General features: G+C 41.3%; 1 protein-coding gene across 6 annotated transcripts in view; it reads right to left on the bottom strand.

Annotated features, from left to right (window-relative positions):
* Positions 1–13878, bottom strand: part of lin54 (lin-54 DREAM MuvB core complex component) — a 143836-nt gene that overhangs the window by 18423 nt on the left and 111535 nt on the right. For all 6 annotated transcript variants that reach the window (XR_011589887.1, XM_070871016.1, XM_070871017.1 and 3 more), the window contains 2 exons: positions 10612–10749; positions 716–918 (listed from right to left, as the gene is read on the bottom strand). Coding sequence is in view for 5 of the 6 variants with exons in the window: in XM_070871016.1 (XP_070727117.1) it covers positions 716–918; positions 10612–10749 (341 nt within the window). In the remaining variant the exon portion in view is untranslated. The remainder of the gene's footprint in view (positions 1–715; positions 919–10611; positions 10750–13878) is intronic.

Genomic DNA, 13878 nt, shown 5'->3' on the forward strand with positions numbered 1-13878 from the left:
GCACTTGAAGTGCCATAACCTACAAGGCTACGGACCAAGATCTGGAAAGTACGAATAGGCTGGATAGCTCTTTTCGGCCAACACAGACATGATGGGCTGAATGGCCTCCTTCTGTGTTGTAAATTTCTATGAGTTTATGTAGATGAGGAAGAGGGGGCCATGAGTAGATCCTTGGGGTATGCTGCATGCAATAGTCCTGGGGTGGAAAGAGAAGCCATTGCTGCAGATGCTTTGGCTATGCTCGGATAGCTGCGAGTAGAACCAAGTGGGGGTCGACACACTGGAAAATGGAGGAAGATAGTGTGGTTGACTGTGTTGAAGGTTGCAGAGAGGTCAAGGAGGGTGAGGAAGGATAATGCATCACAGTCATAAAGAATATTATCTGTGACTGGATAAGGCCGTTTCAGTGCTGTGACAGAGGTGGAAACCTGATTCAAACATGGAGAAGTTGAAAGATGGACAACATTGGAACATGACAACATATTCCAACAACTCGAGAGAAAATGGGGATTTGGAGATGGGACAGTAGTTTGCAACTCCAAAAATCCTTTAGTTAAAAGAATATAAAACATTTTAAAAAATTATGGGGAGACCAAGTAAATGTGATAAGATAAAAATATTCTATTTTCATCTAAAAACCTTGAAGCAATGGTATTTTTAGCTATAGTCTGAACTCTGATCCAGGTCCCAAGCTCTGGAAGAGTGAGTCACCTACTTTCCTCCTCCACTCGTAACTGCTGGCGTTGTTCTGGTGAGTAGATCGGAGATCTGTGATGAAAGCTTTGTTTTCGCAGCGGTCTGTTGCTGGACACGCACTTCTGCGGCATCTGCCAAGTGCATTAGGGTCTTCCGCTCAGGGCTCTCCTCAAAATTTTTACAGCCAATACATTTACATATTGATGAACACATGATCTTTGCCTGACGAGCAAAAATGTGGAGAGAAAACATTAGATCCAGTATATTTCATGCATTCTTCATCTTACAGCTGGGAATCATCATTTTGCATTCCAATGACCTGAACAATTTATGAAATAGTAATATTGCACCTCCAAAACAGAAGGCATTCTCATCAGAACTGCCAAATTTTGATTTAGAGATTCACCCAAGACACTTCATTTCCAAGAAGTCTTCAAGACTGCTAATCCCATCTAGCTCTGCTTTAGTGAGAACAGACGAGAGAGGCAAAATGTTCACAAGTTGTCAGTCAGTTTATGTCATAAACCACTGTGTTGGGATTATGCTAAACATCAGACCAAGTGTCAGAGCTGAGCAGATGTCCGATGTACTCCTCCCATTTATTTTGTATGCTATTTCTTAGAGATTGCTCCCTTTCAGCTAAAACAAAAGTGTACATTTTAGCTATTTTATTGTTCCACTGTAAAGGATTCCACAACTGTTCCGTTACTAAATAAACTCTCTACCTCACCAATGTTTATTCTGCAAGAGGAAATGCATCTTTAATTTAATCATCGGTGCAGCAGAATTTTTTTTATAGTTTACTGTTATAAAATGTAGACCAGGGTTTTTCCAAAGGTAGTTCCAGGGTAGTCTTATAAAGGGCAGCACTCAGGAATGGGATTCTTGGACCTCGGGGTTTTATGAGCAGTGATTCATAGGCAGTAGAGGATTAGCTGCCTGTCATACATCCCACACAATGGGAAGAAGAAAAAAAAAATCAGGCGATGTATACAACATGCAGCAGATCCGATACCGTCTGTTTTATGCCCCGAAGTTGAAAGTTTAGCCCACAGAGTTGAACTTTTACTGGTAGAAAAGAAGATTTTGGGGGTGGGGGGGGGGGTGGCACAGCCCGTATTTTCAAAAGACTAATTGGCAAGACATCTATTTGACTTAGACTGTGAGCACAGGAAGAGATTCAATATTAACAAATCCCAAGTGAGACCAGAATTTAGAAGAAATATTTTCCCACAAAGCAGCAGATATGTGGAACAGACACTGAGCAAAAGAGCTTGATACTGTGTTCATTAAATATCCAGATCATGGATAAATATCCAGATCATGTTCCGAATCTAATAGGAATAGACTAAAAAGATCAAATACTCCACAAGACACAATAATTGCCTCCAGAGTAACATGGTTGTTGTAAAGTCCTTAATCTACAGTATGAAACCACACGAGGCACATTCTGGGGACAAGGTGACCGTAACTCTTTACTTATAGGACTCCAAAGATGATGACCCTGTGTGGGACCTCCCTTTTTATACCTGTGATCAGGTAAGGAGTGTCTCCCACAAGTTCACCCCTTGCGGTCAAGGTGTGTATCTAGGTTGAGTGTACATAGTAATACAGTGGTGTTACATTGTGGTTACATAAATGACAGTTGTTGCTTTCCACGACCTTATTGTGCATGATTGCATTGACATGCTAACTTTGACTGAAACTTGGCACATGGGTGTCACCATCTTGATCCTTATTACAGTGAGCCCCTTTTTACCAAGTCACACCTTGGTCTCTTTCCCTATTCCTTTGGCACCTTCTCTGCTGAGCACCTCACCTTGCTCCACCCCTCCCTATTTTAAAATCCTCATTGACCCACGGCAAGTATCTTGTGCTGAAATATCCACCTCAACCGTCGAAATAATTGTCTCCTTATCCTCGGATTTCTCATCAGCTCCCCATGCCTTCTCTCCTCTGATTGGATTGCTCTCTTGTTCTCCCTAAATATCTGTCTCCATATAATCTCTTGTCTTTGCCATTTCCCACAGCCTCTCTTCTCCCATGGCTATTTCCGACCACTTCCATGTACCCCTCATCGACGACTCCCTAAACCTTTCCAAATCCATTTTGCCTGCGTGCATCCTTGAGGGAAAAAAAAAGCTCTACCTCGGCCCAATGCTCTGGAATTCTGCCGCTCCCCCGCCCCCCCCCCCGTAAAAACTTCCCTCTGTTAAGGCCCTCCTTAAAATTATTTAACCATGCGTTTGGTCACCCATCCTAATATCTTCTCCTTTGACTTGGCATTCATTTTTTTTTCTTTAAGCATCTTGGGACATGTTTTCTATATTAAAGGCACTATATAAATGCAAGTTGTTGTTATCCTATGGGGCTTGGAGAGGAGTGGTTATCGCATATGGAAAGCAACTGTCATGGGTAGTACAGCAGAGATGCAGGGATAAATATTCTGGTGTTTCAATATTACCTTTGGGAATCCGGGATTAATTATGCGGATGTTCCCTCAGAAGGTTATACAAGTGGGAGAGAGTCCATGATAGGGTAAATTGTACATGAGGGGTACTCAAATGGCAGATCCTGGTCTGCATCCAGACTACTGCAAATGTCTAGGTGTTCCCAGCCAGTTTGTTTTGTTGCTGTAACTGTTCTAAGTCTCTCTCGTGCTGTTGCATTCTACAATTCTTAATGTATTCTGTGTGTAAAGTATTGCTGCTTCAGTATTGGGAACATAACCCAAACACCACAAACCAACTTGGTTGACATTGATTCAATTTATAATAAAACCTGCAATAAATTGAAACAAAGGAAAACTTTTTCATAAAAGCAAAACCTGTGAAGACAAGGATGGTGCTAATTCTGAATGTTGAGAGGAAAGCATTTGCGTGGAGCAATGTAAATTGATCAAATCTGCAGATGATACCAAACTAGCAGGGATAGTGGAATCAAAAGAGGCAACTCAGAAATTACAAATGGGTTAGACAGAATATCAGTGAGCAAAACAACGGTAGATGAAATTTAGCGTGGACAAATGTAAAGTACTGCACATAAGAAGGAAAATGAGTGCCCTACATACTCCATGAATGGTATTGAAATAGCTAGAGATAAAGTTGAAAGAGAGACCCAAGAGCCTTAGTAGACTCAACATGTCCAACTAATATACAGCAACCAGCAAAGCCAATAGAATGTTGAGTTATATAGCCAAAACAGACAAATACAAAGTAGATGATGCCATAGTCAAACTTTATATGGTGCTGGTCAGATTGCACCGAGTACCATGTCCAGTTCTGGCCAAGAGAAATAAGGAAAACAATAAAGCACTTGGGGCAATGCAGGAAAGAGCCGCATGGCATAAAAATATAAGAATTTGGAACAGGAGACGACCATTCGGCCCCTTGAGCCATCTCCGCCATTTAATAAAATCATAGCTGATCTGATCTTGGGCTCAGCTCCATTTCCCTGCCCGCTCCCCATAATCACTTATCTATCAGAAATCTGTATTTCCACCGTAAATATGTTCAATGACCATGCCTCCGCAGCTCTCTGGGGCAGAGAATTCCACAGATTTACAACTCAGAGAAAAAATTCCTCCTCATCTCAGTTCTAAATGGGCGACCCTTTATTCTTAAACGATGTTCCCTAGTTCAGGATTCTCTCGAGTGGAAACATCCTCTCTGCATCTACCTTGTCGAGCCCCCTCAGTATCTTATATGTTTCAATAAGATCACCTCTCATTCTTCGAAACTCCAATGAGTATAGGCCCAACCTACTCATCCGTTCTTCATAAGTCAGCCCCCTCATCTCCGGAATCAACCTAGTGAACCTTCTCTGAACTGCCTCCAATGCAAGTAGATCCTTCCTTAAATAAGGAGACCAAAACTGTACTCAGTACTCTAGGTGTGGTCTCACCAATACCCTATATAGTTGTAGCAGGACTTTCCTGCTTTTATACTCCACCCCCCTTTGCAATAAAGGCCAAGATTCCATTTGCCTTCTTGATTACTTGCTGTACCTACATACTAACTGTGTCTCATGCACAAGGACGCCCACTGAACTGCAGCATTTTGTAGTTTCGCTCCAGTTAAATAATAATTTGCTTTTTTATTTTTCCTGCCATAATCTATATCCATTTGCAGATTTGTTGTGTCCTCCTCACAACTTGCTTTCCCACTCATCTTTGTATCATCAGCAAACTTGGCTACATTATACTCAGTCCGTTAATATAGATTGTAAATAGTTGAGGCCCCAGCACCGATCCCTGTAGCACCCGACTAGTTACCAGATCCAGAGAGTCGAAAGCCTTAGTTATTTAGCAAGACTGGAGACTTGGGCTCATCAGTCTGGAAAGGAGACATGTTAGAGATAAACTTATAAAGGCATACAAGATAGCTAAGGGAATAGAAAAGGCTAAATCTGGACTACTACTTCAAATTAAACTAAGAGAAGGTTCAAACTACTGAAATGTAAATTTAGGATTTGTATTGGGAAGTTTTCCTTCATGCAAAAAGTGACCAACACTTCTAATTGTCTGTCAGGTATAGTGGAGATGAAAACCCAGAAATTAATTCAGAAATAATTAGACGCAACAATGGGAGGCGGTGGTGGGGGGGGGTGAGAACTGTAGGGTCTTTGAGTGGATAAATTAGGATGGGAAGAATGGCCTTCCTGATGAGAAACTGGTGTTCGTGTCTCAGGGAATTAATAGTTAAGATATTGAATAACGTTTTACATTAAGCCCATCCCCAAGACAGTACTTTGAAATGATACTCCCTCCGGTGGGTAGGCAGACACATGCACACATACGCGGTGAAATATAGAAAAAAAAATGCGAGCCAGGAGAGATTAAGTGTGGTGCCCAAAAGTTTGATGAAAAGATATGTTCTAAGAAGGCTTTTCAAGGAGGGGAGAGGCGAAAAGGGACAATATATTTGCTTTTGTAAATAGGGAAATCAAGAAACAGCACATAGATAAACTAATGGCTTTAGAATCCCAGAGGGTAATTATTCTTCACAAACAGCTATTTGAGGAAACTGGCAGCAGTTTTATCATAACAGCAATTTTTATTATGACAATGACACCCAGCTAATCAATACCCCGAGTCTGCCCATGTACAATAACGCAGATGAGATCAAATACTTGGACTCTGCACTCAATAGGTTTGCTAAGTGACCCTCCGTTCAAATCAATATAGTACACCTGTTGTGCATTGTTCACTTCTGTGGAAGGAGCTGAAAAAGAGGGCAGGTATAAGTGTCTGGAGTGTCCCCCAGATCGGGGGGCACTTGATTTAATGTTAATTATGTTTTACTCCAAGAGTTGTGGAAGGAGCTGACTCAATCGTGCACTTAAAAGAAAAAGAGCTAATTTTCCATTGTCAAAAGTCGTCAGTAATTTTCAATTGTGGAAGGATAATTGCCAAACGATTTCAACCATATCAACAAAAAAACCTACGGTCAAACTGTGCCACCTTAAATGAGACACAAGGCCTTCGATAAGGTACTACGTAATAGACTAATAAATAAGATCAGGAAATGCAGCATCTGGGGACAAGAATAAAAAGTAGCTATTCACAGTGGCAGAGGGTGGCTAGTGGTATTCCACAAGGATCAGTGCTGGGACCACTGTTGTTCACAATTTATATTAACAAGTTAAACCTTGGAATCGAACACAATTTCTAAATTTGCAGATGACACCAAATTTGAGGGAGATAGTCAATACTGAGGAGGACTGGAAATTACAGGAGGATATTAATAAACTTGCAGAACAGGCATATAATTGGCAAATGAAGTTTAACACAGATAAATGTGAGGTATTACATTTTGGTAGGAAGAATAGGGAGGTCACTCATTACTTGGAGGGTTCCTCTGGGTGGGGTAGAGGAACAAATACACAAATCACAAAGACAAATCTCGGAAGACAAATACACAAATCACAAAGTTGAAACGCAGGTCAGCAAGGCCATAAAAAAGCAAACCAAGCACTAGAGTTTATTTATTTATTTTAAGAGGGGTACAATTGAAAAATAGGGAAGTTATGCCAAACCTGTATCGAAACTTGGTTAGGCCACACGTAGAGTATTGCGTACAGTTCTAGTCGCCATATTATACAAAGAATATACAGGCACTGGAGAGGGTGCATAGAAGATTTACAAGGATGATACCAGAAATGTGAGGGTATACATATCAGGAAAGGATGAACAGGCTGGATCTCTTTTCTCTTGAAAAAAGGCTGAGGGGTGGCCTAATTAAGGTCTTTAAAATTCTGAAAGGTTTTGTTGGAGTGGAGAGAGAGAGAATGTTTCCACTTGTGCGGAGGAGCAACTAGAGGCCATTAATATAAGATAATCAAGAAATCCAATAGGGAATTCAAAAGAAACTTCTTTACCCAAAAAGTAGTGAGAATGTGGAACGAGTTACCACAGGGAATGGTTGAAGCGAATGGCACACATGCATTTAAGGGGAGGCTAGACAAGCATATGAGGGGGAAGGGAATAGAGGGTTATGCTGATAGATTTAGATGAGGAAAGACGGAAGGAAGCTCGAGTGGAGGATAAACACCATCATGGGCTGGTTGGGTCGAAGGGCCGGTTTCTGTGCCACATATCCTATGCAAACCCAGTAATCTTAAACAAAATATTGTCTGCACTAGAATCACAAAGGAGTGAGGTGCAATAAAATGAAGTATCAACAGTTAACTCATGGTATAAAGTCGGTACTGATTGTTTCTGCTGAGGATACAGAAGTTGAAAGCGCTTTATCATCACCTCTGTGGTTTCCTTCATTAAAAAGGTATAATTCATCCCAACTAATTTTAAAATGTACGAGAATAAACTGGGATCTCAGAAGTCCAGTTTAAAGTTCAATGCTGTTAACATTTGGAACAGAGGCGAAAACTTAGTTGCCCTAATCAACAATACAAAAATTTACATTCCCAGACATTTATCTGCAGCATCCAATCAGAATTTAACCAGTGTGGAAAGGATGCTGGAGATCTGCAAAAAAAACAATACCATTAGCAAAGGGACAATTTTTATTGAACTTTACACTTGGAGGACCTTAAGTGTATTTTTAAAAGGGGGGGTGGGGCATTGCTCTTAAATATGAGATACACAATGCTAATGCAAATATTAACAGAGATAGGGGGGAGGGAAGTTCTGACCAGCTTTCCCATCCAATGTCACAAAAGAACATAGACAGCCACAGTGCTACTTTGCACACTAGTTTGGATCTAGTCCTTATTTCATCTGATGGATACAGTATTTTATTCCCTGAATAAACATCAAAAACGTCCACATTATCTTTCGAGAAAAGGCATTCTGAACGCTCAGTAACAATATCAATAGACTCCTCAAAAACTGAAACATTGAACTCAAACTGGCAGATGCAAAGATGGCCCTGCTGGAGAATTTAATCTTACCAGAAACTTTTGCAAAACCATAATCATTGTTAACAACTGTGGTTTACTGCATCCTTGCCTTTAAATGTACACAAGATCAGAAGACACTGAGGTCAGGCTCATGCTAACGTGGAAAAATTGTCTGAATAGTGGCTCTAGTTGTGGAAGCAGTTTTAATAGTAAAAAATATAATAATTCTCTCCTAGGACTTGATATTAGTAACTTGTGACATCCTCAATTGGTTTCCATATCAAAATCAAACTCCGTGATTGCCTGTAAATCACTGCCTTCTTCTGGAGGATCAAACTTCAGTGTTTCTCAGCAAATCATTTTCACAGCAAAAAGGTATTGAACTGAAACTTTTCATTCTTTTCATTAAATGGCACCGCCTGACATCTTGTTTTGTAGTGTTGACTACATTAATGCTAAATCTCCAAATATGTAAGAAATATTGTATATGAAATTTCAATATATAATTGAAGAATATTTGATGAAACTCCTCTTCTATTTCCCCTTCCCACCCTCCATTGTGCATGTTGGAAAACTGGATGGGATCTATGATTTAGATTTGAGAGTGGAATTCTAGAAGCTGACTTTTCTTGAAGTATTAATAGCATTGCGATAATTTGCAGTTACCTCAACAATATTAGTGAAAGCTAAGATTGCTTAAAATAAACCTGCATCTAACGGATAACTTCAGATGGCAGAAATTGCCACGGCATCGAAGATATGGTTCCATTTGTAGGGTAGACCTAAACTAAGGCCCATAAATTTAAGACAGTCACCAATAAATCCAATTGAGAATTCAGGAGAAACTTCTTTACCCAAAGAGTGGTAAGAAGGTGTAACTTACTACCACAAGGAGTATAGATGCATTGCATTTAAGGGGGTGCTGGATAAGTACATGAGGGAGAAAGGAATAGAAGGATTTGCTGGTAGGTTTAGAAGATAAATAAGAGGAGGCTTTTGTGGATCATAAATGCCAGCATAGATCTGTTGGGCCGAATCATAGAATGATAGAAATTTACAGCACAGAAGGAGGCCATTTCGGCCCATCGTGTCCGCGCCGGCTGACCAAGAGCTATCCAACCTAATCCCACTTTCCAGTTCTTGGTCTGTAGCTTTGTAGGTTACGGCACTTTAAATGCACAGCCAAGTATTTTTTAAATGTGGTGAGGGTTTCTGCCTCTATCATCATTTCAGGCAGTGAGTTCCAGACTCCCACCACCCTCTGGGTGAAGAAATTTCCCCTCAAACCTCCCCCCAATTACTTTAAATCTATGCCCCCTGGTTGTTGATCCCGCTGCCAAGGGAATCAGGACCTTCCTATCTACTCTATCCAGACCCCTCATAATTTTATCGATTGTTTATGTGCTGTAGATTCTATGGAATATTGTCCACTGCCAGTCTGAATGGCATTTTATTTTTTGCACAGACTAAGAGGAAAGGACAGACATAACAGATATTAGAATTCCTCCACAATTCTTCAATGCATGTAGATTGCTTGGTCTGTGTTAAATTAGTTGATCTCAGCACCAATTGAGATCTGCAATTAACCTAAGCATCCCTGATCTAAAAAAAGTAAAATCAGTCAGCGGTTTTACCTTTGATCATTATCCTTTGAAATGTGCATGTTTGTAGATATCAGGTGAGGTTAGGATCCAGCTCAGCTGCAATGCCCATTAATTTGTCAATAGTCCCCATTAAACTCATACAGGACGTATAACACTTGGGAAAAGTACTGAAGAGGTGTCAGATTAAACCCTAGAAGGCAGTACCTTCAATAGAGGACAAATAAAATTGGGGGAAAACTCACAAATTTATAGAAGTTCATTAAAAAATAATTAATCTAATAACGTCTTGTGAGCTGGATTGAGATTTGGAACCTCAGGCACATCATAGAATCATAGAGAATTATGACATAAGAAGCCATTTGGCCCATCATGTCCGTGCCGGTCGAAAAAGAGCTACCCAGCCTAATCCCACTTTCCCGTACTAGGTCCATAGCCCTGTAGGTTACAGCTCGAAGTGCACATCCAGGTACCTTTTAAAATGTGAAGAAGGTTTCTGCCTCTACCACCCTTTCAGGCAGTGAGTTCCAGACTTCCACCACCCTCTGGGTGAAGAAATCCTTCCTCATCTCCCCTCTAATCCTCCTACAAACTACTTAAAATCTCCACCCCCTGGTTATTGACCCCTCTGCAAATAAGTCCTTCCTACCCACTCTATCTAGGCCCCTCATAATTTTAAACACCTCAATTACATCTCCCTTCCCCCTCCCCTGTTCCAAGGAAAACAACCCAGCTTATCCAATCTTTCCTCATAACTAAAGTTTTCCAGTCCTGGTAACATCCTCGTAAATCTCCTCCGCAAGGTTTCTGGTGCAATCACATTCTTCCTGTAATGTGACGACCAGAACTGCACACAGTACTCCAGCTTTGGCCTAACTAGTGAAAGACATTGGCTTTGCTTTGAAGTCAAGTAAACACAGCATTCAGTTTCAAAACATCTCCCAATCATTCTTACCTCATAGCATTCACAATAATTCTTCAGACACCCTGACCTCTTACAGTTACACCCTTTGCTGTGCCGTCTATCAGATTCACCTTCCTTTCCTTTTCCAATCTTCGGTTTAAATGCTTCTGGATTCCTATCAAGACATGCCTGGAAAGGAAAGAGAAGAATTTAGGGCATTTAGAGTTCCAAGTTATAGTAAAATGTCAAATAAACATAAAATGGTGCAGTACTCTTCCCTTCATCCACGCTTTTCAATCAAAAATGCTATACAACACCAGCACAAAAACATTACAATAATCCGCCTTTGGTGAGGTGGTATCGTGAAACATAGACACAAACTGGGTTCATGATGATATCCTACAACTGTCCTTGCTAATGCTTGGCTTAAATAAAATATGGTGAAAGAAAATGTTTTCGTAACATAGGAAAGTACAAGACCAAAAAAAGACTATTTTGGCCTGCCCTAGTGTTGAATGCACAGTTCACTGCCTATAATCCCTTAACTGATTTTCTCATCAAATGCCCAACCAATCCCTCTTAAAAATGAAATCGCTTTCCTTTTTTTTTTATTTACAGGAGATGGCTACTGGATTACATAAGGCACAGAATTGGCTAGCACAAAAGATTTGTATACAGAAACAAGATAAAAATGGATAATTGCATTGTCGGGGGAAAGAAAAGAAAGACTTGGGGCTAGATTTTACACTTTTGTGCAGATCGCCCAAAAATGGGCGTTATTACCGGCGTTGGCAGTAAAATTAGGTTTTCAGATCGCCGGCTTGTCACCCATTCTCAAAGCCCCTAGTCTCCTTTTTTGAAATTGGACGCTACCACGAGCGATCTGAAATGGGCGGTAGCGTTAAATCTCTCTGACCTTCCACTGTAAAGTGTCGCTGTCCTTAGCAACAGCATGGTAACGCTCGATTCCCGCGATTCAGGAGGTCAAGGGTCATCATGACATTCACATGAGAGAGGGGGAGCTGAGAGGGAGTGAAGGCGTGTGTGGGTGTGGTGTGGCTGCTTTGGGAGGAAGGAGGGAGAAGTTTAGAGCTTTAGAGCAAATTGGGCGAAAAAAAATGAGCTGTTACCAGCCAGGTATTTGCCCGAATTTGGTGCCTATAATGGAGGAAGAGGAGGAGGCAACACAGCACACTGTGGAGGCTGACGCTGGCGAGAGCAGTGAGCTGGGAGAGGAGCACATTGGAGGGCGCAAAAGAGCGAGGATGTTCTCCAATGAGGCAAATGCCTCCCTCCTGCAGGAGGTCGAGTCACGCTGGGGTGATTTGACACAGGGAGGGCGTGGGAAGCCCACCCCAAAGGCCTACCAGACGATATGGGCCGAGATAGCAGAGGTGGTCTCGTCGGCGACCAACAAGGAGCGAGGGCAATCAATGCCACAAATGATGGAACAACTTTGTTGGATCCGCAAGAGTAAGTATTACATTTACTTACATGCACTTATGTATTTATATAATTTGATTTGTAAGAGTCATGAGTGACTCAGATGTGAGGTCTTTCACTTTTACTGGGACTGTTGTACTCAAAGCCAGCATACTATGCTTAAACAAAGGGGACGACAGTGGGATGAGGGCAGAGTTGGCTAAAGTAGACTGGGAACACAGACTAAACGGTGGCACAATTGAGGAACAGTGGAGGACTTTTAAGGAGCTCTTTCATAGTGCTCAACAAAAATATATTCCAGTGAAAAAGAAGGGCGGTAAGAGAAGGGATAACCAGCCGTGGATAATCAAGGAAATAAAGGAGTATCAAATTAAAAACCAATGCGTATAAGGTGGCCAAGGTTAGTGGGAAACTAGAAGATTGGGAAAATTTTAAACGACAGCAAAGAATGACAAAGAAAGCAATAAAGAAAGGAAAGATAGATTACGAAAGTAAACTTGCGCAAAACATAAAAACAGATAGTAAAAGCTTTTACCGATATATAAAACAGAAAAGAGTGACTAAAGTAAATGTTGGTCCCTTAGAAGATGAGAAGGGGGATTTAATAATGGGAAATGTGGAAATGGCCGAGACCGTAAACAATTATTTTGCGTCGGTCTTCACAGTGGAAGACACAAAAACCATGCCAAAAATTGCTGGTCAAGGAAATGTGGGAAGGGAGGACCTTGAGACAATCACAATCACTAGGGGGGTTGTGCTGGACAGGCTAATGCGTCTCAAGGTAGACAAGTCCCCTGGTCCTGATGAAATGCATCCCAGGGTATTAAAAGAGATGGCGGAAGTTATAGCAGATGCATTCGTTATAATCTACCAAAATTCTCTGGACTCTGGGGAAGTACCAGCGGATTAGAAAGCAGCTAATATAACGCCTCTGTTTAAAAAAAGGGGCAAACAAAAGGCAGGCAACTATAGGCCGGTTAGTTTAACATCTGTAGTGGGGAAAATGCTTGAAGCTATCATTGAGGAAGAAATAGCGGGACATCTAGTTCGGAATAGTGCAATCAAGCAGACGCAACATGGATTCATGAAGGGGAAATCATGTTTAACTAACTTACTGGAATTCTTTGAGGATATAACGAGCATGGTGGATAGAGGTGTACCGATGGATGTGGTGTATTTAGATTTCCAAAAGGCATTCGATAAGGTGCCACACAAAAGGTTACTGCAGAAGATAAAGATACGTGGAGTCAAAGGAAATGTATTAGCATGGATCGAGAATTGGCTGGCTAACAGAAAGCAGAGAGTCGGGATAAATGGGTCCTTTTCGGGTTGGAAATCGGTGGTTAGTGGTGTGCCACAGGGATCGGTGCTGGGACCACAACTGTTTACAATATACATAGATGACCTGGAAGAGGGGAGAGAGTGTAGTGTAACAAAATTTGCAGATGATACTAAGATTAGTGGGAAAGCGGGTTGTGTAGAGGACACAGAGAGGCTGCAAAGAGATTTATATAGGTTAAGCGAATGGGCTAAGGTTTGGCAGATGGAATAGAATGTCGGAAAATGTGAGGTCATCCACCTTGGGGGAAAAAAAAAAAAAAAACAGTAAAAGGGAATATTATTTGAATGGGGAGAAATTACAACATGCTGCGGTGCAAAGGGACCTGGGGGTCTTTGTGCATGAATCCCAAAAAGTTAGTTTGCGGGTGCAGCAGGTAATCAGCAAGGCGAATGGAATGTTGGCCTTCATTGCGAGAGGGATGGAGTACAAAAGCAGGGAGGTCCTGCTGCAACTGTACAGGGTATTGGTGAGGCCGCACCTGGAGTACTACGTGCAGTTTTGGTCACCTTACTTAAGGAAGGATATACTGTCTT

This window comes from Pristiophorus japonicus, chromosome 2 (assembly GCF_044704955.1).
Source record: "Pristiophorus japonicus isolate sPriJap1 chromosome 2, sPriJap1.hap1, whole genome shotgun sequence".
Classification (NCBI taxonomy): domain Eukaryota; kingdom Metazoa; phylum Chordata; class Chondrichthyes; family Pristiophoridae; genus Pristiophorus; species Pristiophorus japonicus.